At 40.6% G+C, this 26,713-nt stretch overlaps 3 protein-coding genes across 3 annotated transcripts in view; all 3 read right to left on the bottom strand.

The window, feature by feature from the left end:
- Nucleotides 1–26,713, bottom strand: part of LOC127413161 (protein dachsous-like) — an 81,841-nt gene that overhangs the window by 41,600 nt on the left and 13,528 nt on the right. The window contains exons 6-7 of the mRNA XM_051650042.1: nt 26,227–26,239; nt 23,461–25,889 (exon numbers count right to left, since the gene is read on the bottom strand). Coding sequence (XP_051506002.1) covers nt 23,461–25,889; nt 26,227–26,239 — 2,442 coding nt within the window. The remainder of the gene's footprint in view (nt 1–23,460; nt 25,890–26,226; nt 26,240–26,713) is intronic.
- On the bottom strand, nt 7,202–9,586 carry LOC127413205 (protocadherin alpha-3-like). Its single transcript, XM_051650132.1, has one exon. It carries the CDS (start codon nt 9,584–9,586, stop codon nt 7,202–7,204), a length of 2,385 nt encoding a protein of 794 aa, XP_051506092.1.
- Nucleotides 13,491–15,954, bottom strand: LOC127413204 (protocadherin alpha-8-like). The gene has a single exon (XM_051650130.1). The coding sequence runs from the start codon at nt 15,885–15,887 to the stop codon at nt 13,491–13,493; it is 2,397 nt and encodes a 798-aa protein (XP_051506090.1). The 5' UTR covers nt 15,888–15,954.

Below are 26,713 nucleotides of genomic sequence, written 5' to 3'. Positions count from 1 at the left end.
TTTTACTAAACACAAAACCCCGTCAACCTCTGGAGTCCTCCTAAACCCCAGCTGCATCAGCACCGGGTGTCCTTCAGAAACGCGATTCTAAAACAGCCGCCTATGGAGGTGAAACAAAGCTATCAGGCACAGCAGACACGCCTCAGTAGCCCACTGTGCACACAAATCTGAGCTCCCCGTAAACACTGCATTTATGTATGAAAGCCAGAATAATCAAGTAGCCAAGATTTTCCCTTTTCTTGCTTGTCCTCTTTCTCCTTCTCACAGTCACTGGCTGCATTTACACTGCAAGACTTAATGCACAGATCTAATACTTCGACACTTCTCTGCCTGTTCACTTTCAGTTAGGACATAAATAACTGTGTTTACATCACCAAGACACACTAGTTTGAGAACAGCAATGTATGCAGAAGCCTAGTCCTTAAAAGTGCTTAACATGAATGCCACCAAATATTACATTATTTTACCTATTATATTCACAGTAATTTAATAAAATCTTAATTCTTTTTATGTCTTTTACATTGTAAATATGTGTGTGCACAAAACCAGCCTTTTTAAGTCAGTATATGCAAGAACATCTTTTGAGTATTGATTTATGCTCATTTCTTTTCATGTTTGCAAAGGAAAGTGTCCTTGTTCCAAATGTGTGCTTAACATTTCAAAAATTGCATAGCTGCCAGAATTACTTTGTTTGTACATACACATATACACTGGCAGCCAAAAGTTTGGAATAATGTAAAGATTTTGCTCTTATGGAAAGAAATTGGTACTTTTATTCACCAAAGTGGAATTCAACTGATCACAATGTATAGTCAGGACATTAATAACATGAAAAATTACTATACTTAAACTACTCCAAAGAGTTCTCATCAAAAAATCATCCACATGCAGCAATGACAGCTTTGCAGATCCTTGTTATTCTAGCTGTCAGTTTGTCCAGATACTCAGGTGACATTTCACCCCACATTTCCTGTAGCACTTGCCATAGATGTGGCTGTCTTGTCGGGCACCTTACAGTCTAGCTGATCCCACAAAAGCTCAATGGGGTTAAGATCCATAACACACTTTTCCAATTATCTGTTGTCCAATGTCTGTGTTTCTTTGCCCACTCTAACCTTTTCTTTTTGTTTTTCTGTTTCAAAAGTGGCTTTTTCTTTGCAATTCTTCCCATAAGGCCTGCACCCCTGAGTCTTCTCTTTACTGTTGTACATGAAACTGGTGTTGAGCGGGTAGAATTCAATGAAGCTGTCAGCTGAGGACATGTGAGGCATCTATTTCTCAAACTAGAGACTCTGATGTACTTATCCTCTTGTTTAGTTGTACATCTGGTCTTCCACATCTCTTTCTGTCCTTGTTAGAGCCAGTTGTCCTTTGTCTTTGAAGACTGTAGTGTACACCTTTGTATGAAATCTTCAGTTTTTTGGCAATTTTAAGCATTGTATAGCCTTCATTCCTCAAAACAATGATTGACTGATGAGTTTCTAGAGAAAGCTGTTTCTTCTTTTGCCATTTTTGACCTAATATTGACCTTAAGACATGCCAGTCTATTGCATACTGTGGCAACTCAAAAACAAACACAAAGACAATGTTAAGCTTCATTTAATGATCCAAATAGCTTTCAGCTGTGTTTGATATAATGGCAAGTGATTTTCTAGTACCAAATGATCAATTTAGCATGATTACTCAAGGATAAGGTGTTGGGAGTGATGACTGCTGTCTAGATTTATCAAAAATGACTTTTTTTAAATAGTGATGGTGCTGTTTTTTACATCAGTAATGCCCTGACTATATTTTGTGATCAGTTGAATGGCTCTTTGGTGAATTAAAGTACCAATTTCCTCCTGAAACAGTAAAATCTGTATACAGTGTATACAGTATATACATAAATATTCTGTTACAGTGGATATTAATGATAAAAAAAAAAATATGAGAAGGATCATATGAGTGTTAGGTGTTGAAAAATACATATGAAAGTAGCCAAATTTGGATGTAAAAAAAAAAAAATTGTTAGTTTGTTTTTCTTCACTTGTTTACAAGCAGGCAACAAGGTCTAATATCTGCCAGATATAGGTGTAAACATCAGAATTGGTGGAGAGCATAAATGCAGCCCTTGTCTCTCCCTCTCTCTGCGTCTGTCTCTCAATGAGGCCTTGATAAATTCTGTCATGTTTAATCAGTGGCTAAACAACCAGCGGCTACTGTTCCTCCACACAGCCTCCTGAGAGTGAATTAATTCTAAGAATGTTTTTATTGTCTCCCTTTCACCCTCATTTGTTTCCCTGATGCCACCTGCCTCCCATTTCATTCCCTCGTTCTCATAAACACGCTCTGACTCTGTCTTTCTCTTCATTTCCTGTATCACCACAACCTATCTGCTCACATGCTCTGTCTCTCTCATTCTCTCTCCCCCCTTGCTCACTTTCTCTCTGAGTGGGTGTGGCAAAATGCAGCATTGGTTAGCTGTGAATGAACAGAGCCTGGTTGTCATGACAATCTGAGGATGACAGGATAAGAAAAGACACTAAGTGCTAAGATGTCAATGTAACATCATTATGGCATGTGCGAGGGTGTATTTTTGGACAGGAAGTGAGGGACACAGAGATGACGCGAGGGAACAAAGCAAGAACATTACAGAAAATATGTCACTACCCTGTTTAAAGAGAGACTGGTCGATGATTGTGCCAATAAACTGTGGGTCATGCACTCTAGTTCATGAATATAGGACACAAATATGTATCATATAGGACACAATGCAATTTCTCAAAATTCAGTAAATATTATCTCAACAACCCTTTGGTTAAAATTGTGATTTTATTTATTTTTTTCAATTATAAGAATCTTTCTTTCAACCAAACAGCCACTGAAGCCAATTAGATTCAAAATTGATTATACACAAAGAAAAACACAGTGAAAATCAAGTTAAAATGATCAAGGTAAGTTTCCCCACATTGTTTTCACAACCTATTTACACTGTGTGCACAATTATTAGGCAAGTGCGTATTCTGATCTTATCATTATTTCCATGCACATTTTCCAACTCCAAACCATATAAACTTTAATGCTTATTGGATTCAATAATTTTCAGGTGATATGTATTTGTGTAATGATGAGGCACCTTATATCAAGGTGTGCATAATTATTAGGCAGCTTCATTACCTCAGGTAAAATGGGCCAAAAAAGAGATTTAACTGACACTGAAAAGTCAAAAATTGTAAAATATCAGATGGATGCAACACTCTTGAAATAGCTAAACTATTGAGGCGTGACCACCAGACAATCAAACGTTTTGTTGTGAATAGTCAACTGGGGGCGCAAAAAACGCATGGAGAAGAAAAGGCACAAATTAACTGCAAAAGACTTCAGAAGAATTAAATGTGAAGCTACCAGGAACCCATTGTCCTCCAATGCCACCATATTCCAAAACTTTAATCTACCTGGATTGTCCAGAAGTACAAGGTGTCAAGTGCTCAGAGACATGGCCAAGGTCAAGAAGGCTGAAACACGACCACCACTGAATATATTCACAAGTTGAAGCATCAAGATTGGGCAAAGAAATACTTGAAGACAGATTTTTCAAAGGTTTTATGGACAGATAAAATGAGAGTGACTCTTGATGGACCAGATGGATGGGCCCGTGGCTGGATCACTAATGGACACAGGGCACCACTTCGAGTCAGGTGCCAGCAAGGTGGAGGAGGGGTACTGGTATGGGCTGCTATCATTAAGGTTGAGGTAGTTGGACCTTTTTGAGTTGAAGATGGACTGAAACTCAACTCTCAAACCTACTGCCAGTTTCTGGAAAGTACTTTTTTCAAGCAGTGGTACAGGAAGAAGTCCTCAGCATTCAAGAAGGCCATGATCTTTATGCAGGACAATGCTCCATCACATGCATCCAAGTACTCCACTGCTTGGCTAGCCAGCAAGGGCCTCAAATATGCCCAAATAATGACTTGGCCCCTTCCTCACCTGACTTAAATCCTACTGAGAACTTGTGGGCCCTTCTCAAATGTGAGATTTACAGTGAGGGAAGACAATACACCTCTTTGAACAGCATTTGGGAGGCTGTGGTTGCTGCTTCAGTGAAAGTTGTTCGTGAACAGATAAAGAAACTGACAAACTCCCTGGATGGAAGGCTCATGGCAGTTATTGAAAAGAAGGGTGGCTATATTGGTCACTGAATATTTTTGAAGAGCTAAAAATGTCATTTAATTGTCATTTTGTGTTACTTATTTGTTGCACTTACTCTAAAATTGAAAATAAACAATTGAGTTGGGAGAAATTATTTTTTTAATTTAGTTGCCTAATAATTGTGCACACTTATATATTCCCCTGAGAAAGACGAAACTCACTTTGTCTTTGTTAAACATTGAGGTTTGAGGTTCAATAACATTTTGGATTGACTGAGAGCATTGTGTTTGTTCAACAATAAAAATAATCCTGAGGAATACAATTTGCCTAATAATTGTGCACACAGTGTATATTTAAACCATTTTAATACATGAGCAATGCCACATGGGGAGTAGTGATGCAAACAAACTGATGGCCAAATAAAACATGCATTTAATCATCTTGACATCAAGAATGCATCTTAATTTTATATCACCAGCTAAATCAATGCCAATATTTTGAATATTCGATATATCGCCCAACCCCAATCAACAGATGATGTTAAACTCACTCTGAGCAGACATTTCTGGCACTAAGGCAGATTATTGAAATGCAAAGCACTTAGCTGAGCTGGATCTCTTTCTATTTTATCTCACTCTCAGTAATGTGCTTATGAAATCAATAATGTAATACACTGAGCCATCCTGTACAAGCCAGAGCACATGGCCAATGCACTCTGCAATAAAACCATCACTACTGACATGCATACTGTTGGTCAACACATACTAAACCGTGCAACCTTTTACTTCTCATATTTGCAAACCATCACAAACACACACATATATACAATCAATCTGTATTCAGCATGCCTGTGTTTGTGGTTGTTTTCAGAGTGACTCTTGTCCTCAGCAGAATTGGAGCAGAGGGCGGGGTTGTGCTGTGATTGACAGTGATGATGTCAGAGCTATGAGCTTAGCCTGCAAACTGCAGCACAGGAAGGAAAATTACCACACCCTCCCCCACTCATTTTCCCTCTTGCTCTCATTCTCTCTGTATTCCTCCCTCCAGATTTTATCCAATCTCTCCTTTCTCAACACCACCATTCCCCTCCCTTTCTCTCTCCCTCTGTTTCTCTCTCCCATCCCCCTCTCTTTCTCCCACACATGCATCAGCTTAAAAGGAAAACCTCAGCCAGCAACGAGACAAAAAAAATGGAGCATGTGTTTGTGTGTAAATCTGGCTGTTTTACACAACAAAACACAGCAAAGTAAAGCACAAACCTGCAGTTCTACAGTAAATCTCAATCAATGACAATAAATAAACACAGATGATTTACAGAAAACACACACAATGACCTTTAAAGTGATATATTGTATAATTCCAAGTGCAAACACCCTACAGGGGAGATGTGTCCTTCTGCATGTCTGTATCCCTCTGGTTGGGTCAGCACATTGACTTACTAAATACATATATCTAAAGTGGGGTCCAAAAATATGAAATCACAATGGAAATCTGGGGTTTTGTTTTATTTAAACCTGAACATTTTTAGGATTTAAACTTTTTTAAAACAAAGAAGGTTAGGAGGTAAAATGAACAAATATTTCAGGTTCTGCACTATTTCGAGTTCACTAATTAAAGTTTAACAAATCTTTATTTATTTTTTTACATTGACCATATAAATGTACTTGCACAAAAGGTCAAATTTCTCAAGATGCTCTTCTTTGGAACATTCTCACAACATGGTGAGAATCATCAGGTTATATGCATGCAAGCTCCAGTGCATGCCATCATTAAAAGAAAAGGGAGAGAGTACTAAGGCATTATGAAATTTATGTGCATTTGTAATAATAATATATAAATAAAAAGTTTTAATAAATCAGAAAAATGCAACATGGATGCATTTTCACTAGTGCTCTCAAACTTTTAGACCCTACTGCATATACAGTATTATTCAACTATAAAAGTACAGTATAACAGAGTAATACCGAGGATAACAAATATGTGCTTTATACTGTATATACTGTACAGAGAGCTTCTTACAAATGTAAAGATCCACTTAATGGTACAAATAAAGAGACAACAGAAGGAAAACGTCAAAACAGCCAAATATATTGAACCATTGAAGAAATACAATACTGGCCTATTTTGCAAAGGAGACAACACCATTTAGAGATATAGGAGAGCCTTGCTCAAAATTTCAGGCTGCAGAATGTATCTGTATTGTTCACACCCTGCTGAGGGGCTCAGCTGCAGACAGAGAGAGAGAGAGAGAGAGAGAGAGAGAGAGAGGCTGGACAGCAGCTAAAATTCTGTGCTAATGATAATCTACTGAAACATGTTTACAGAATGAATTCAGATGAAACATCCATTGGGAAATCACTTGTTAATGGATTGAATATCATGAAAAGCTCCACAACCAGAAAGTAATACTGCCTGCAGGAAGGAATGAGACAAAAAATAGACACAAAGAAGGGGAAGCACATGTGTTCAGCAAGATAGCATTTGCAAATTCAAGCAAAGCAACAGCATCTTTTTCTCTGTTTATGTGCCAGAGATTTTCCAGGGGGAACACAAAAGCCGGGCATGGCCTCTTTAGCCAACACGAGAGAGCAACAAATCTGCCCCATGTGACAGCAGTCTGACTCATGTTCAGACCTACAAACAGGCGTGGTAATCTCTGCATTAGACAGAACATAAAATTGTGAAAGAAAACAAAATGAGGCATTGGGGAGAAAAAATAAATAAATAAAAGCAAATCTCACAATTTAAATGACACTTGTGAATATGTGAAGCCATGAAACTCCAACAGGTCAACACAGGCATAAATGGTTGTACAAAATATGGCCTCTTGAAGATTACTGCTCAATTCAGCACACAGCACGCTGGACAGAGACACACAACACGCAGTCTCAGTGTATTTCAGAACCACAGACAGCTCCCACAATCTAAACAACATGGCCTGGACTGCACAGAGGTGACAGAAGGAGATCCAATTGAACTAGAGGTTGGATCTCAATACAAGGTTGTGGCCTTTGATTTATTAAAGTGCGTATATAATTTATTTGGTCAACATACAGAAAACTTCAAAGGCTGCCTAGCTTACCTTCTCTTTACTAGGAAGTGTTTGTGTTCTGGTGAAAGTGTCTCCTCCATTAATACTGATCAGTTCTGCATCTGCAGGCGGAAATGACGCAGGGAAAACCACTACGTCACTCTTCAGTGTGTCCGAGCTAAAACACACGTCATACTGCTGAGCAGATTTGGAGTAAGACCAGCTCCCGTCAGGGTGTGTGGTGATCATTGGGGCGCTGTACCTGCCCAAACTGCCGTCTGTCCTGTGACATTTGACAGCTAGCAAACTGATGAGACTCAGTAAAAAGATGACGGACACACACACAATGGCGATCAGCAAATACAGATTTAAATCCGAGAAACTCTCCTCCTTCATCGGCACATGTCTGAATTGAGTCTTGACGTCACCTGTGCTTTCAACAACCACAACATCAATAGACACAGTCGCTGACAGTGAGGGCTCTCCGTTATCACAAACCGAAATGACCAACGGGTGAGTTTTCAGGTCATTGTCACTCATTCTCCTCTTAGTCCTGATCTCCCCGCTGCTGGTTCCGATTCGGAACAGATTGTTCCCTTTGGGTTCAGAGATGTGGTAAGACAGCAGTGCATTGTAACCAGAGTCTGCATCTACAGCCCTGATCTTGGCCACAATGTAGCCCGCCTCAGCAGAATAGGGAATGTTCTCGGTGTTCACGGAACCGTGCTCGGAATAGGGCGCGAGAATCGCGGGACTGTTGTCATTCTCATCCAGGATAAACACATTTACAGTCACGTTACTGCTCAGAGGAGGAACACCAGAGTCTGTGGCCTGAACTTTAAACTGAAACGTTTTTATCTCCTCATAGTTAAAAGACTGTAAACTGTGTATATCTCCATTGTCAGAGTTTATACTAACAGCTGAATATGAAGTTGCAGATTTGTGAAGTGGTTCCAGTAATCCATATGTAATTTTGGAATTTTCATCTAAATCATGATCATTAGCCGAAAGACTATAAATAATTTGTCCCTTGGGACCATTTTCTTTCACAAATACATTTATAACAGGGCTTGGGAAACGCGGTGCATTGTCATTAACATCTGACACAAATACTGTAAAAACACGAGTGGCAGAAAGAGGCGGAGTCCCTTCATCTGAGGCCATGATCGTAACATTATATCGATCAACACGTTCTCTATCCAATGGCCCATCCACAACAAGAGAATAATAATTCTTATAAGATGACTGTAATTTAAAAGGAACATCGCCTACCACTTTCCCGTGTGCATTTCCATTCTTCCCCGAGTCTTTGTCGAATATAGTTATTAAAGCAACCGTTGTTTCTTGTTTAGCATCCTCTCTCACAGTGGTCACCTGTGACGTTAATGATATTTCTGGCTCATTGTCGTTCGTGTCTAAAATCTCGACTAGGATTTTACAGTGCGCAGAACGAGGGCTCGCGCCTTTGTCTTTCGCCTGCGCATGAATCTCATAGGCATTGTGTTGCTCAAAATCGACACTGCCTTGGACTGAAATTTCACCCTTCGCAGAATCGATCTTAAAAACGTTGTTTGTTGTATCGTCACTGTCCTGATGAACTAACGAGTAAGCAATTTCACTATTCATGCCTTCATCTATATCGGTCGCATTCAGATTGATGACTAATGTTCCTTTTGGTGCATTCTCGATCAGACGCACTTTGTAAAGAGCTTTGCCAAACACGGGTGCGTTATCATTCACATCTTGTACATTTATGACTATCTGCATTGTCCCGGATTTAGGAGGTTTTCCTCCGTCAATAGCGGTCAGTGTGAGCTGGATCACATGCTGTTTTTCTCTGTCTAAAGCTTTCTGCAGCACTAACTCAGCTGATACAATCTGTTCTCCTCCGCTTTGTACATCCAGAGAGAAGTGTTCATTTGGGCTCAGCTTGTAGCTTTTTATTGAGTTCGTTCCGACATCAGGATCCGACGCTCTCGGCAACTGAAATCTGTCGCCAACGGCGGCTAATTCTGAAACATTAAAATGCTTAGACTTAACACGAAACGACGGAGCATTATCATTAATGTCTACAATTTTTACTTCAATGCGAAACAAGTTCAATGGATTGTTTACAATGGCTTCCAAATTCACCGAACATTGTAGTGAGGCAGAACACAATTGTTCCCGGTCTATCCTTTCGCTGACGAACAGAACACCGGTTTTCAAATTAACCTCAAAATATTTTCTTCCCGAAACTGAGGGGATATGAAATCCGCGTGACTCCAGTTCTTGAATATTTAAGTTAAGATCCTTTGCGATGTTTCCAACAAAGGTCCCCGTATTCACCTCCTCTGAAATCGAATATGCGACCTGTGCTGAAGCTATATCCAACAAGCGCAGAAAAAGGTGAAAAATAACAGTCCAGCCGATAATAATCCTTGCCATTGCGCATTAATTATGTAAACTCCACCGACCACTGTACAAAAATAATAATATCAACAATAAAGAGGATACATTTCTGCTTATACTGCCAAGTATGACATTTTGTTTCCTTTCATGCAGCCATCAAGACCATAAAGAACAAAGCGCATGAGCGCGCGCTCAAGGGGAGAATGAGGAGGAGCCAGAGTGGGCACGCACAAAGGTTGCCAAACACTTCTATACTGACACCAAGTGGCTTTCAACAGAAACTATAGGCTATCTATAGGTCAGAAAATATGTATTCGCATTTAGTTTTTCTTTCGTTATCTTGGAATCTTGGAAATCATGCAGGTCTACTTATGTTTCCTTTTACCCATTTTACTGTGCCCGACAAATTAAGATACAAGAGCTGGAATTTTTCCTGTTATATCTTACCTTGTCTTTACTAGGAAGTGTTTGTGTTCTGGTAAAAGTGTCTCCTCCATTAATACTGATCAGTTCTGCATCTGCAGGCGGAAATTGCGCGGGGAAAACCACTACGTCACTCTTCAGTGTGTCCGAGCTAAAACACACGTCATACTGTTGAGCAGATTTGGAGTAAGACCAGCTCCCGTCAGGGTGTGTGGTGATCATTGGGGCGCTGTACCTGCCCAAACTGCCGTCTGTCCTGTGACATTTGACAGCTAGCAAACTGATGAGACTCAGTAAAAAGATGACGGACACACACACAATGGCGATCAGCAAATACAGATTTAAATCCGAGAAACTCTCCTCCTTCATCGGCACATGTCTGAATTGAGTCTTGACGTCACCTGTGCTTTCAACAACCACAACATCAATAGACACAGTCGCTGACAGTGAGGGCTCTCCGTTATCACAAACCGAAATGACCAACGGGTGAGTTTTCAGGTCATTGTCACTCATTCTCCTCTTAGTCCTGATCTCCCCGCTGCTGGTTCCGATTCGGAACAGATTGTTTCCTTTGGGTTCAGAGATGTGGTAAGACAGCAGTGCATTGTAACCAGAGTCTGCATCTACAGCCCTGATCTTGGCCACAAAGTAGCCCGCCTCAGCAGAATAGGGAATGTTCTCGGTGTTCACGGAACCGTGCTCGGAATAGGGCGCGAGAATCGCGGGACTGTTGTCATTCTCATCCAGGATAAACACATTTACAGTCACGTTACTGCTCAGAGGAGGAACACCAGAGTCTGTGGCCTGAACTTTAAACTGAAACGTTTTTATCTCCTCATAGTTAAAAGACTGTAAACTGTGTATATCTCCATTGTCAGAGTTGATGTTGATCATGGATGTTACCGGGCCGCTTTTAGAGTTTTCGACTAATGAATATGTTATTCGGGCATTATCACCTACATCAGGATCAGAAGCAGATACTGTATGAATAACAGCTCCAACCTGACTGTTCTCTTTCACATAAACATTAATGACGGGCTCTGGAAAGCGCGGCGCGTTGTCATTCACATCAGAAACGTGTACAGTAATGACACTGGTACTAGAGAGAGGAGGAGTCCCTTCATCAGTAGCTGTGATAGTCACGTTATACTCAGACGCGCTCTCTCTGTCCAGAGGACCATTAACAACTAAAGTATAATAATTCTTGTAAGAGTTTTGAACTTTAAAAGGGACGGAGCCCTGGATTTTTAAAATAACTTGCCCGTTTTTACCAGCATCATTATCAGTTACAGTTATCATTCCAACCATGGTGTCAATCGGAGCATCTTCCTTAACTGTGTTCAGTAATGACGTCACAGAAATCTCCGGTATATTGTCATTAACATCAACGATTTCGACCAGCAATTTACAAAGTGCGGCTCTCGGGTTATTACTTTTATCTTTTGCTTGTATACGTAGTTCTACTGCATTCCTCTGCTCGTAATCTACAGTCTTTTGCACGGTAATTTCACCTGTTTCTGGGTTTATCGAGAATAAATCGGCATTATAGTCACTGTCATGATTGACAATTGCGTAAATTATTTCACTGTTTACGCCCTCGTCTAAATCAACAGCTTGAACAGTTATCACGTGTGTACCACGCGATGCATTCTCACTAATGCGAGCTTTGTACAGAGATTTACTGAAAACAGGAATATTATCATTAATATCCACAACATTAACTATGATCTCTGTTGTACCAGATTTAGGAGGTTTTCCTCCGTCAATAGCAGTCAGTGTGAGCTGGACCACAGACTGTTTTTCTCGGTCTAAAGCTTTCTGCAGCACTAACTCTGCAGTTACACTCTGCTCTCCTCCGCTTTGTACATCCAGAGAAAAATGTTCATTCGGACTCAGTTTGTAGCTCTTTACCGAGTTACTGCCCACATCCGCATCAAACGCAGTCGGCAATGGAAATCTCTCCCCTGGAATAGCTGATTCGCTTACATTCAGAGTTGTTACTGATGTCCGAAATGCAGGTGCATTATCATTAATGTCTAGAACATTTACTTCAAATCTGTATATGTTCAACGGAGAGCTAATCATGGCTTCTAAAGGCAGAGAACATTTTATGTTGTGCTCGCATATCTCTTCTCGATCAATTCTCTCTCTGACATGGAGTATTCCAGTTTTTAAATTAGCATCGAAATACCTCTTGTTGGGTCCCGGAACAATATGAAACCCCCGTACTTCAAGGTCCTGAACATTTAGATTAAAATCCTTCGCAAAATTCCCAACTGTAGTGCCTGGGTTTGCTTCCTCCGACACGGAATACACAAACTGTCCATCCGCTCCATTCCAAAGCAGACAGAGTAGAAACATAAAACCCCAAAACCTAAATTTGTGTCGTCCATGGGATTCCATTGTGTCTAAATCTCCAGTATATGAAACAATCATAGAAATCCGATAGCATACTCGCGGAGGAATCATTCACACGATATCACGCAACAGCAGCCTCCCGACACAATGGCGGATTCTGAACAAAGACCTCTGCTCGGGAAGCCGCTACGAAACGAGGAGGAGCTTAGCTGAGTCATGGAAACATTAATGTAAAATGAAAGGCTAGTGACATCGTGCGGGCAACTAAAAAGCCTGTTTCTACACTCTCAGAAAAAAAGGTTCCAAACTATACATTTTCTGTCGCTGGGGTGGTACCCTCAATAAGGGGACATTTTTGTACCTCTATTTAGAGTTTTCAACTCGTTTTGAATACACAATTGTACCTATAAGGAACAACTGTATACCTTCAAGGCACAATTTTGTTCCCAGAGGAACACAATATACAAATGTACCTTAAAAATGCACAATAGTATTTTTAAGGTACACAATAGTTCCTTATAGATACAATTACAGTATGTACCCAATACCAGGTAAAAACTAACTAGAGGAACAACATTGTTCCCTATAGGGTACCACCCCAGCTACAAAAAAGGTACAGTTTGGAACCTTTTTTCTGAGAGTGTACCTAATATAAAATTATGTAAAAATATATAGGTATATATATATATTTTTTCCATTAATCAGAAAAGCATTAGCTCAAATTGCATTTGATCATGCCTGAGACAGCAGACGTATTTACACTATCCAGGCTGTATAACAGTGGCTTTATAATACAAATGCCCAGCAAAGTTATTATTTAATTAAAAACCACAAACTAAAGCTGGCATACTGAACTTTTCAGACATAATGCACAAATTTATAAGGGAAACATGTTCGTATTTTGGTGGGGAAAAGATGAATTAAGAAATTCTAAGGAATTTATCAAGACAGGTAATCCACTTCTGTGTACATAAAACTGTACACAAAGTTAATCAAACAGTTTAGGGTTGAAAATGAATATATTTCCTCAAAACTATCATTCAATATGCTTTCATTCAATCATTCATAAAAAAGGCAGCTACACTTAAGAAATCATGAAGCAAGCTCTGAACCAAATGTGAATAAAAAAAGTGTTTTGCCTCTTTTTTCTTCTTTTTTTTTAATAAAAATGTCTTACCTTCTCTTTACTAGGAAGTGTTTGTGTTCTAGTAAAAGTGTCTCCTCCATTAATACTGATCAGTTCTGCATCTGCAGGCGGAAATGACGCAGGGAAAACCACTACGTCACTCTTCAGTGTGTCCGAGCTAAAACACACGTCATACTGCTGAGCAGATTTGGAGTAAGACCAGCTCCCGTCAGGGTGTGTGGTGATCATTGGGGCGCTGTACCTGCCCAAACTGCCGTCTGTCCTGTGACATTTGACAGCTAGCAAACTGATGAGACTCAGTAAAAAGATGACGGACACACACACAATGGCGATCAGCAAATACAGATTTAAATCCGAGAAACTCTCCTCCTTCATCGGCACATGTCTGAATTGAGTCTTGACGTCACCTGTGCTTTCAACAACCACAACATCAATAGACACAGTCGCTGACAGTGAGGGCTCTCCGTTATCACAAACCGAAATGACCAACGGGTGAGTTTTCAGGTCATTGTCACTCATTCTCCTCTTAGTCCTGATCTCCCCGCTGCTGGTTCCGATTCGGAACAGATTGTTTCCTTTGGGTTCAGAGATGTGGTAAGACAGCAGTGCATTGTAACCAGAGTCTGCATCTACAGCCCTGATCTTGGCCACAAAGTAGCCCGCCTCAGCAGAATAGGGAATGTTCTCGGTGTTCACGGAACCGTGCTCGGAATAGGGCGCGAGAATCGCGGGACTGTTGTCATTCTCATCCAGGATAAACACATTTACAGTCACGTTACTGCTCAGAGGAGGAACACCAGAGTCTGTGGCCTGAACTTTAAACTGAAACGTTTTTATCTCCTCATAGTTAAAAGACTGTAAACTGTGTATATCTCCATTGTCAGAGTTGATGTTGATCATGGATGTTACCGGGCCGCTTTTAGAGTTTTCGACTAATGAATATGTTATTCGGGCATTATCACCTACATCAGGATCAGAAGCAGATACTGTATGAATAACAGCTCCAACCTGACTGTTCTCTTTCACATAAACATTAATGACGGGCTCTGGAAAGCGCGGCGCGTTGTCATTCACATCAGAAACGTGTACAGTAATGACACTGGTACTAGAGAGAGGAGGAGTCCCTTCATCAGTAGCTGTGATAGTCACGTTATACTCAGACGCGCTCTCTCTGTCCAGAGGACCATTAACAACTAAAGTATAATAATTCTTGTAAGAGTTTTGAACTTTAAAAGGGACGGAGCCCTGGATTTTTAACATGACTTGTCCGTTTTTACCAGCATCATTATCAGTTACAGTTATCATTCCAACCATGGTGTCAATCGGAGCATCTTCCTTAACTGTGTTCACTAAAGACGTTACAGAGATTTTTGGAGCATTGTCGTTAACGTCAACAATTTCCAAAAGTACTTTACAAAGGGCGGCTCTTGGTTTATGCCCTTTATCTTTTGCCTGCACACGGAGCTCTACAGCATTTTTTCTTTCATAATCTACATCACCTTTCACCGTAATCTCGCCGGTTTCTGGATGTATTGAGAATGCATCGACGGTTTTATCATTATTATGGTTAATCATGGCATAAACAATTTGACCATTTACACCCTCATCTGAGTCGCTGGCCTGAACTGTAATAACGGAGGTACCGGCTGGTGCGTTTTCATGAACGCGAGCCTTATACAATGATTTACTAAAAACTGGAATATTATCATTTACATCCTCAACATTTACGACTATTTGCATTGTTCCTGATCTTGGAGGTTTCCCTCCGTCTACAGCGGTCAGTGTGAGCTGGACTACAGGCTGTTTTTCTCGGTCTAAAGCTTTCTGCAGCACTAATTCAGCAGATACACTTTGCTCTCCTCCGCTTTGTACATCCAGAGAGAAATGTTCATTCGGACTCAGTTTGTAGCTCTTCACTGAGTTACTGCCCACATCCGCATCAAACGCACTGGGTAGAGCGAACTGCTCACCGGGCAAAGCTAATTCCGTAATATTCAATCTTGTCGTGGAGACAAGAAACACTGGCGCATTATCATTAATATCTAGTACGTTTACCTCAAATCTATATATGTGCAAAGGCGAGTTAACAATTGCTTCAAAAGGTAAAGAACATTTCACATTCTGTTCACAAAGCCCCTCTCGGTCGATACTTTCCTTAACGTGAAGAACTCCAGTCTTTAAATTCAAATCGAAATACCTCTTGTTGGTCTCCGACACAATTTGAAATCCACGTCTTTCAATGTCTTCTAGATTTAAGTTTAAATCCTTTGCTAAATTTCCAACCGCCATGCCTGGGTTTGTCTCCTCCGGTACGGAATACACAATCTGCCCATCCGTAAAAATCCAGAAGCAAAGAAATGCATTAAAAAATATCCACGACTTAAACATTTGACCATCTGTTAAAGCCATTTCGTCAAATAATTGACGTGCGAGTAAAATGACCGAAAACCGTACGCATGTCTGCAAAATATGTCTTCTCCTGAACTACGAGAGCACCGTATCCGAGGACAATGGCGGACTCCCTAACAAAGCCCTCACGCAGCACGAACGCAGGACCAAAAAAGGAGGAGCTTTGCTTTGTCATTAACGCGCACACAACAGTCAGCTAGTGACATCGCGCGGACAAATTAGAGTAGGCCTATCACCTTAAAAGCAAAAATATACAATTCTCTGTTTTGAATCATCATTAAAGAAGAAGTTTTTACTAATAATAAAATAAAATAAAATAATTGAGGAGACCAAAGTAGAACCAATGACAGCAATACTATTATTAAACACCCAGAATGAAATGGTCAGACATTATTAAGTGCTGAAAACTGTTTCAACTGCATACCAAATAAAATATAAATATATTCATAAAGATACACGACATATTTATTTATAGGCGGAGAGAGAGCAATTTCTGGTTTTCAGAACCATGGACAGGGAGTAGAGTCAAATCAACGGCGATGACAAAAAGCTTTAAGAAGCTGAAACGTTTGTAAAATGCATGACAAAAAGTTTCCACTGTGAAATTCTTACCTTCTCTTTACTAGGAAGTGTTTGTGTTCTGTTGAAAGTGTCTCCTCCATTAATACTGATCAGTTCTGCATCTGCAGGCGGAAATGACGCAGGGAAAACCACTACGTCACTCTTCAGTGTGTCCGAGCTAAAACACACGTCATACTGTTGAGCAGATTTGGAGTAAGACCAGCTCCCGTCAGGGTGTGTGGTGATCATTGGGGCGCTGTACCTGCCCAAACTGCCGTCTGTCCTGTGACATTTGACAGCTAGCAAACTGATGAGACTCAGTAAAAAGATGACGGACACACACACAATGGCGATCAGCAAATACAGATTTAAATCCGAGAAACTCTCCTCCTTCATCGGCACATGTCTGAATTGAGTCTTGACGTCACCTGTGCTTTCAACAACCACAACATCAATAGACACAGTCGCTGACAGTGAGGGCTCTCCGTTATCACAAACCGAAATGACCAACGGGTGAGTTTTCAGGTCATTGTCACTCATTCTCCTCTTAGTCCTGATCTCCCCGCTGCTGGTTCCGATTCGGAACAGATTGTTTCCTTTGGGTTCAGAGATGTGGTAAGACAGCAGTGCATTGTAACCAGAGTCTGCATCTACAGCCCTGATCTTGGCCACAAAGTAGCCCGCCTCAGCAGAATAGGGAATGTTCTCGGTGTTCACGGAACCGTGCTCGGAATAGGGCGCGAGAATCGCGGGACTGTTGTCATTCTCATCCAGGATAAACACATTTACAGTCACGTTACTGCTCAGAGGAGGAACACCAGAGTCTGTGGCCTGAACTTTAAACTGAAACGTTTTTATCTCCTCATAGTTAAAAGACTGTAAACTGTGTATATCTCCATTGTCAGAGTTGATGTTGATCATGGATGTTACCGGGCCGCTTTTAGAGTTTTCGACTAATGCATATGTTATTCGGGCATTATCACCTACATCAGGATCAGAAGCAGATACTGTATGAATAACAGCTCCAACCTGACTGTTCTCTTTCACATAAACATTAATGACGGGCTCTGGAAAGCGCGGCGCGTTGTCATTCACATCAGAAACGTGTACAGTAATGACACTGGTACTAGAGAGAGGAGGAGTCCCTTCATCAGTAGCTGTGATAGTCACGTTATACTCAGACGCGCTCTCTCTGTCCAGAGGACCATTCACTGTTAACGAATATCTGTTTTTATACGTGTTTTGTAGCGCAAAGGGAACAGCCCCCAATATCCTGAGCTTCGCAGCACCATTCTTATCCGCATCACTGTCTTTAACGTTAATCAGCCCAACCATGGTGCCTTCAGGAGAATCTTCTTTTACAACATTAACAAGGGAAGTTACTAATATTTCAGGTACGTTGTCATTAACGTCAAGTATTTCAACAAGCACTTTACAAAAAGCCGCTCTTGGATTCTGACCTTTGTCTCTCGCTTGAACTCGTATTTCAACTGCGCTATTTGTCTCATGATCCATCTCACCGTTCACCGTGATTTCACCAGTAACTGCATTCATTGCGAATGCGTCCATGTTATTATTACCGTCATTATTTACGAAAGAGTAAACAACCTCACCGTTCAAACCCTCGTCAGAATCTTTTGCTTCCACGGTAACAACTGCAGTTCCGAGCTTTGCATTCTCCTGTACACGAGCCTTATAAAGAGGTTTACTAAATACAGGCGCATTGTCATTTGCATCTATGATATTTATTATAATCGCAATTGTTCCTGATTTAGGAGGTTTTCCTCCGTCAATAGCGGTCAGTGTGAGCTGGATCACAGGCTGTTTCTCTCTGTCTAAAGCTTTCTGCAGCACTAGTTCAGCAGATACACTTTGCTCTCCTCCGCTCTGTATATCTAGAGAGAAGTGTTCATTTGGGCTCAGCTTGTAGCTCTTTACCGAATTACTGCCCACATCCGCATCGAACGCACTCGATAACGGGAATCTCTCCCCTGGAAGAGCCAGTTCTGAAATATTCATATATTTTTTGTCAGAAGCAAACGCAGGTGCATTATCGTTTATATCTAATATGTTTACCTCAAAACGATACATGTTCAGCGGAGAATTTACAATGGCCTCCAGTTCCAGCACACATTTTGAGCTTCGTCCGCATAGCTCTTCTCTGTCTATTCTGTCTTTAATATGGAGTGTTCCAGTCTTTCGATTAAGGTTGAAATACCTCTTATTCTGACCTGAAACGATCTGAAAACCCCGAAGCTCCAGGTCCTCTAAATTCAGGCTGAAATCCTTTGCTAAATTCCCGACAGTTGTTCCCGGTTTTGCCTCCTCCGACACGGAATACATAATCTGCCCATCCGAGAAATTCCAAATGCAAAATGATACAATGATAAAGATCCACGTCTTAATCCGCTGCTGCAGCATTGTATCTATATGCCGACACCATAGCCGTTTGAAAACAAAAACGATTATTTTCACACACATGCAGAAAACTGTAAATCTCTGGCAAAGGAATACAGAAGACTGTGGCGTATTGAGAACAAAGCGCTCTGCGAGAAACAAACCCCTCCCCAAAACAGGGAGGAGCTTTGCAAAGACAAGCAACACAGTGGAATGTGTAGATTGATAGTGACATCTTCCGGATACAGCGCAAACAAATTATGATTTTCATACATCTGAATACTGTTTTTATATCTACCATAAAGTTGATTTCGAATGTTGATTTTCTGAGACATGTTATAGTACTTGAGTCTTATGGAAAGTGAACGTCATGATTATGATGTTTAACAGTTCCCAAAGAAGGTACATTGATGCTACTTATTATCCTATATTTAGGATTCCAACTTATGAATTATTTAGAATCTTAGCTGGTTGAAAGAGAAAATATAAAAATGTTATGATAGTTATGTAAACATGAAGACTGAACAAAAACCACAATAAAGCAAACCTTACCTTAAAAACAACAAAAATATGCATCGAACACAGTCATGCATATAGAAATATTCAACAGTACTTAAAAAAAAAATAACTTTCATTACAGGGCATACACACTCACCCCTTTTATAAAACAGTTAGGAAAGTGTAAAACAAGTAATAATAACACAAATAGATATTTTTCGCAGCAAAACAGCATGAACATAAAGGATATTTTAATTGAATACGAGGTCGCAAGAGTAACTCTGTTTTAAATGAACAGAACACGCTGTCTTTCATTCTATAATTGCATTTATGCTTTGCAATTGTACGATATTAAATTAAAAGCTAAGTTCTTACCTTCTCTTTACTAGGAAGTGTTTGTGTTCTGTTGAAAGTGTCTCCTCCATTAATACTGATCAGTTCTGCATCTGCAGGCGGAAATGACGCAGGGAAAACCACTACGTCACTCTTCAGTGTGTCCGAGCTAAAACACACGTCATACTGTTGAGCAGATTTGGAGTAAGACCAGCTCCCGTCAGGGTGTGTGGTGATCATTGGGGCGCTGTACCTGCCCAAACTGCCGTCTGTCCTGTGACATTTGACAGCTAGCAAACTGATGAGACTCAGTAAAAAGATGACGGACACACACACAATGGCGATCAGCAAATACAGATTTAAATCCGAGAAACTCTCCTCCTTCATCGGCACATGTCTGAATTGAGTCTTGACGTCACCTGTGCTTTCAACAACCACAACATCAATAGACACAGTCGCTGACAGTGAGGGCTCTCCGTTATCACAAACCGAAATGACCAACGGGTGAGTTTTCAGGTCATTGTCACTCATTCTCCTCTTAGTCCTGATCTCCCCGCTGCTGGTTCCGATTCGGAACAGATTGTTTCCTTTGGGTTCAGAGATGTGGTAAGACAGCAGTGCATTGTAACCAGAGTCTGCATCTACAGCCCTGATCTTGGCCACAAAGTAGCCCGCCTCAGCAGAATAGGGAATGTTCTCGGTGTTCACGGAACCGTGCTCGGAATAGGGCGCGAGAATCGCGGGACTGTTGTCATTCTCATCCAGGATAAACACATTTACAGTCACGTTACTGCTCAGAGGAGGAACACCAGAGTCTGTGGCCTGAACTTTAAACTGAAACGTTTTTATCTCCTCATAGTTAAAAGACTGTAAACTGTGTATATCTCCATTGTCAGAGTTGATGTTGATCATGGATGTTACCGGGCCGCTTTTAGAGTTTTCGACTAATGAATATGTTATTCGGGCATTATCACCTACATCAGGATCAGAAGCAGATACTGTATGAATAACAGCTCCAACCTGACTGTTCTCTTTCACATAAACATTAATGACGGGCTCTGGAAAGCGCGGCGCGTTGTCATTCACATCAGAAACGTGTACAGTAATGACACTGGTACTAGAGAGAGGAGGAGTCCCTTCATCAGTAGCTGTGATAGTCACGTTATACTCAGACGCGCTCTCTCTGTCCAGAGGACCTTTCACTGTTAACGAATATCTGTTTTTATACGTGTTTTGCAGCGCAAAGGGAACAGCCCCCAATATCCTGAGCTTCGCAGCACCATTCTTATCCGCATCACTGTCTTTAACGTTAATCAGCCCAACCATGGTGCCGTCAGGAGAATCTTCTTTTACAACATTAACAAGGGAAGTTACTAATATTTCAGGTACGTTGTCATTAACGTCAAGTATTTCAACAAGCACTTTACAAAAAGCCGCTCTTGGATTCGGACCTTTGTCTCTCGCTTGAACTCGTATTTCAACTGCGCTATTTGTCTCGTGATCCAACTCACCGTTCACCGTGATTTCACCAGTTACTGAATTAATTGCGAATGCATCGATGTTATTACCGTCATGTTTTACGAAAGAGTAAACAACCTCACCGTTCAAACCCTCGTCAGAATCTTTTGCTTCCACGGTAACAACTGCGGTTCCGAGCTTTGCATTCTCCTGTACACGAGCCTTATAAAGAGGTTTACTAAATACAGGCGCATTGTCATTTGCATCTATGATATTTATTATAATCGCCATTGTTCCTGATTTAGGAGGTTTTCCTCCGTCAATAGCGGTCAGTGTGAGCTGGATCACAGGCTGTTTCTCTCTGTCTAAAGCTTTCTGCAGGACCAACTCAGCTGATACAGTCTGTTCTCCACCGCTCTGTACATCCAAAGAAAAATGTTCATTCGGGCTCAGCTTGTAGCTCTTTACCGAATTACTGCCCACATCCGCATCTAACGCATTTGGTAATGAAAATGTATCTCCAGCATAAGAAGACTCTGATATGTTCAAATCGGTTTTGGAGACACGAAATACAGGTGCATTGTCGTTAATATCTATGACATTTACCTCAATTCGATACATGTTAAATGGCGAATTAGCAATGGCCTCAAGCTCTACGGCACATTTCAAGCCCCGTCCACACAGCTCCTCTCGGTCTATTTTCTCTTTAACTTCAAGCATTCCAGTTTTCAAATTTACGTCGAAATATTTTTTGCTCTGACCAGGGACGATTTGAAATCCACGGTGCTCAACTTCCGCGACGTTTATATTTAAGTCTTTGGCTAAATTGCCAACAGAAGTCCCCGGACTGGCCTCCTCAGACACGGAAAACACAATCTGCCCAAAGGATATCCTCGGAAGACAATAAAACATGGTCACAAATGTCCACAGAAGATTCCCTTGCGAATTTGCCATGATCCATTAGCAACCGACACACGAAACAAACTAAATATCACCGTGCATCGCTGTAGTCAAATAATCCGTGCACTCCGCTGCAAATCAGAGACACTTTTGTGGCGTCTCTAGAACAAAGCCCTGCGCGAGCTCAATCACCCTGCCCCTACAGGGAGGAGTCCAGAAAAGAAGGATTTCTGCTCGGATTGCTGGTGACACCCTGTGGATTTGTGTAGACATTGCAGATGAAAACTATTGATGTGCCCCCCCCCCCCCCCCCCCCAAAAAAGGACATTTTTGTTAAGTTCACACCGATATTTTAAAGTTAAAACGTCTTGTTTTAGGCCCTATGATGCGTGAGTACGTTCTTCATTTTGCAACGTGTGTATTACTCATTTAGAAATTACGTTTTCAGGGTTGACAATGGTTCTTTACTTTTCAAAGTTTGAATAAGTGCACTTACAATATCTAATGGAACAGTAGTGAGGAAATGATCTAGTAAGAGTTATGTATTTGCTATATTTGTAGGCTATATAAAATGTAACATTATAACTACTAGGCTACTATAGTGAACATTTCTGAAGCAGGTTTAATGTAATTTCTTTTGCTGCAAATTCTTGGACATCATGTTTGATCCTTACACTTTTTGCATCGAAGTACAGTAGCCAGAGATTAATTGTGGTCACTGGTCGTGTTCTGTAGCCTAACACCCTACGTGCACTCAGGTATGGTTTATGATATATTTTATACAATTTTAAGCAGCCTATATTCAAATTAATAATGACATGAAATGTCCACTTGACAAATGTTATAACTGAATTAATTCATTGTGTTCAATATACATCATTAAACCCCGTGCCATATTCAAAATATTAATTTAAAAAGCCTTGAAAAATATATCAGTTGCTCTGTTAATCAGATACCATTGTAGTTGAACACACACACACACACACACACACACACAAATTAATTGTTCTACAGTTCTAAATGGATTGTTGTTAAATAACTGATGGAAATAATTACATTTATTTATCTCTATTTACACAAGAACATTGTTGATATTCAGAGTATATTTATTATTACTGATTTATATATATATATATATATATATATATATATATATATATATATATATATATATATATATAGTCAACGTTATCACAGTACGTAAAAAACTTATGGTTTCAGCACCATGGAAAGCAAATCGGCCCATGGTGGAAAACTAACACAAAAGGGAAATACCCAACTTAAATCTTAACAAAGGAATGGAAAACACAATCTCTTTCAACAGAGATCTGCCAATACAATAATATTTTTCCATAAAAAGTAGAGAAACAGTACATATTATCTGCAACATATGCAATCTATTCAAAAATGGACTGTAATGTCTTACCTTGTCTTTACTAGGAAGTGTTTGTGTTCTAGTAAAAGTGTCTCCTCCATTAATACTGATCAGTTCTGCATCTGCAGGCGGAAATGACGCAGGGAAAACCACTACGTCACTCTTCAGTGTGTCCGAGCTAAAACACACGTCATACTGTTGAGCAGATTTGGAGTAAGACCAGCTCCCGTCAGGGTGTGTGGTGATCATTGGGGCGCTGTACCTGCCCAAACTGCCGTCTGTCCTGTGACATTTGACAGCTATCAAACTGATGAGACTCAGTAAAAAGATGACGGACACACACACAATGGCGATCAGCAAATACAGATTTAAATCCGAGAAACTCTCCTCCTTCATCGGCACATGTCTGAATTGAGTCTTGACGTCACCTGTGCTTTCAACAACCACAACATCAATAGACACAGTCGCTGACAGTGAGGGCTCTCCGTTATCACAAACCGAAATGACCAACGGGTGAGTTTTCAGGTCATTGTCACTCATTCTCCTCTTAGTCCTGATCTCCCCGCTGCTGGTTCCGATTCGGAACAGATTGTTTCCTTTGGGTTCAGAGATGTGGTAAGACAGCAGTGCATTGTAACCAGAGTCTGCATCTACAGCCCTGATCTTGGCCACAAAGTAGCCCGCCTCAGCAGAATAGGGAATGTTCTCGGTGTTCACGGAACCGTGCTCGGAATAGGGCGCGAGAATCGCGGGACTGTTGTCATTCTCATCCAGGATAAACACATTTACAGTCACGTTACTGCTCAGAGGAGGAACACCAGAGTCTGTGGCCTGAACTTTAAACTGAAACGTTTTTATCTCCTCATAGTTAAAAGACTGTAAGCTGTGTATATCTCCATTGTCAGAGTTGATGTTGATCATGGATGTTACCGGGCCGCTTTTAGAGTTTTCGACTAATGAATATGTTATTCGGGCATTATCACCTACATCAGGATCAGAAGCAGATACTGTATGAATAACAGCTCCAACCTGACTGTTCTCTTTCACATAAACATTAATGACGGGCTCTGGAAAGCGCGGCGCGTTGTCATTCACATCAGAAACGTGTACAGTAATGACACTGGTACTAGAGAGAGGAGGAGTCCCTTCATCAGTAGCTGTGATAGTCACGTTATACTCAGACGCGCTCTCTCTGTCCAGAGGACCATTAACAACTAAAGAGTATCTGTTTTTATACGTGTTTTCTAACTTAAACTGCACCGAGTCTTTTATTTTAAGATGCACGGCACCATTTTTTCCAGCGTCGCCGTCTTTCACTGTGATTAATCCCACCATTGTACCTGGGGACGAATCCTCTCTCACTTCATTCACTAAAGATGTTATGCTTATTTCAGGTACATTATCATTCACATCAATTATTTCGACTAAGATTTTGCAATGTGATGCTCTCGGGTTTTGCCCTTTATCCTCGGCCTGAACACGAATTTCAATCGCAGCAGTTTCTTCATAATCTAAAGGGCTTTTGACAGTTATTTCGCCAGTACCTGGATTAATGGAAAACGCATTTACACTATTGTCATTATCGTGATTTATAAAAGAGTATACGACTTCACCATTAAGACCCTCGTCTGCATCATTTGCGTTCACTGTAATCACCGAAGCACCGGGAGGTGCATTCTCTGGTATTCGTGCTTTATAAAGTGGTTTGTCAAATACAGGAATATTATCGTTTACATCTATCACATTAACTATTATCTGTGTCGTACCAGACTTTGGAGGTTTTCCTCCGTCAATAGCGGTCAGTGTGAGCTGGATCACAGGCTGTTTCTCTCGGTCTAAAGCTTTCTGCAGCACTAACTCAGCTGATACAGTCTGTTCTCCTCCGCTTTGTACATCCAGAGAGAAGTGCTCATTCGGACTCAGTTTGTAGCTCTTTACCGAATTACTGCCCACATCCGCATCAAAGGCGATTGGTAAAGTAAATCTTTCACCCGGGAAAGCTGACTCGACAATATTTAGCTGAGTCTTTGGTGACTTAAAAGCAGGTATGTTATCGTTGATGTCCAAAACATTCACTTCCAGTCGATACATGTTTAAGGGGGAGTTAACAATAGCCTCTAATTCCAAAGAGCATTTGCTGCTCCTTCCGCATAGCTGTTCCCTGTCAATTCTTTCTCTGACGAGAAGAACACCACCTTTCAAATTAATATGGAAATACCTCTTATTTGGTCCTGAAACGATCTGAAATCCACGAAGCTCTAAGTCTTGAACATTTAGGTTCAAATCCTTCGCTATATTCCCCACCGCGGTACCAGGATCAGCCTCCTCCGATACAGAATACACAATCTGCCCTTCAGCATTATTCCAAATGCAGAACGGTAAGATAAAATACACCCAAGACTTAAATCCTTGATCTGACATTCTTCTCATTTCACAATAAATCCGTTTGATCCATTCGGTGATATACAACGGCACAACGTCTTAATTCCTCACAGCTCTTGCACAAACGGAGACGGTAATGTGGCTTCTCGCGAACAAAAGCCACACGTGATAAAGTGAACCCTCCCTTAATCGAGGAGCTTTGCATAGCCGAGGTAAAATGAGAGGTCGGTCTCTGACGACACCGTGCGGACGATTCAAGGATAGAATAGGCTAGCTGTGAAAAGTGACCCGATGCATTTAGAATTGCCAGTTATTTACGTTTAAAAGGTAATGTTTTACTCATATTGTTGAAAATACAAATAAATGGAGAGTTACAACGCACTTACAAAACAAATTTGTATGTACAGCATATTGCTTAATGGTTGTATGTTTTGCCATGATTCATAAACTAAAACAAATAAAAAGAAACAGGAGAACTGAAGTTTCATTACATTAAAAAAAAAGAAAAAAAAGTGTCCATTAAAAGTGCCCAAACGTATATTTGGCCAATAATGTGGAGCCAACTCCTTAACTGTTCAGTTCTGATCAGCACGAAATATTAGAACTTGTGGTATCAGTGTTTCTGACATTTTTAGGCAAGAATGTGATTGTAAAAAGCAATTTATTAACCGATGACTGATATAGATTCTTAAGACGTTATGGTGTAATGGACATATAGAGCCATGGAATAATGACGTAATTAAAATACAGTATGTTATTTGTACACTCTATAATTGCAATTGTAACCAGTCCTGCTCGATCCGCAGCTATACCAGCTGGCTACCGTTCCACTATCATTTACAAAAAACGAACAAGACTATTGTTAGGAGTGAGTTTAAACAGCCCATAACACAATCGCTAATTCAGAATTACACACTGCAAT

This window comes from Myxocyprinus asiaticus, chromosome 22 (assembly GCF_019703515.2).
Source record: "Myxocyprinus asiaticus isolate MX2 ecotype Aquarium Trade chromosome 22, UBuf_Myxa_2, whole genome shotgun sequence".
NCBI classification, from domain to species: Eukaryota; Metazoa; Chordata; class Actinopteri; order Cypriniformes; family Catostomidae; genus Myxocyprinus; species Myxocyprinus asiaticus.
This window is presented reverse-complemented; position numbering and strand designations above follow the sequence as displayed.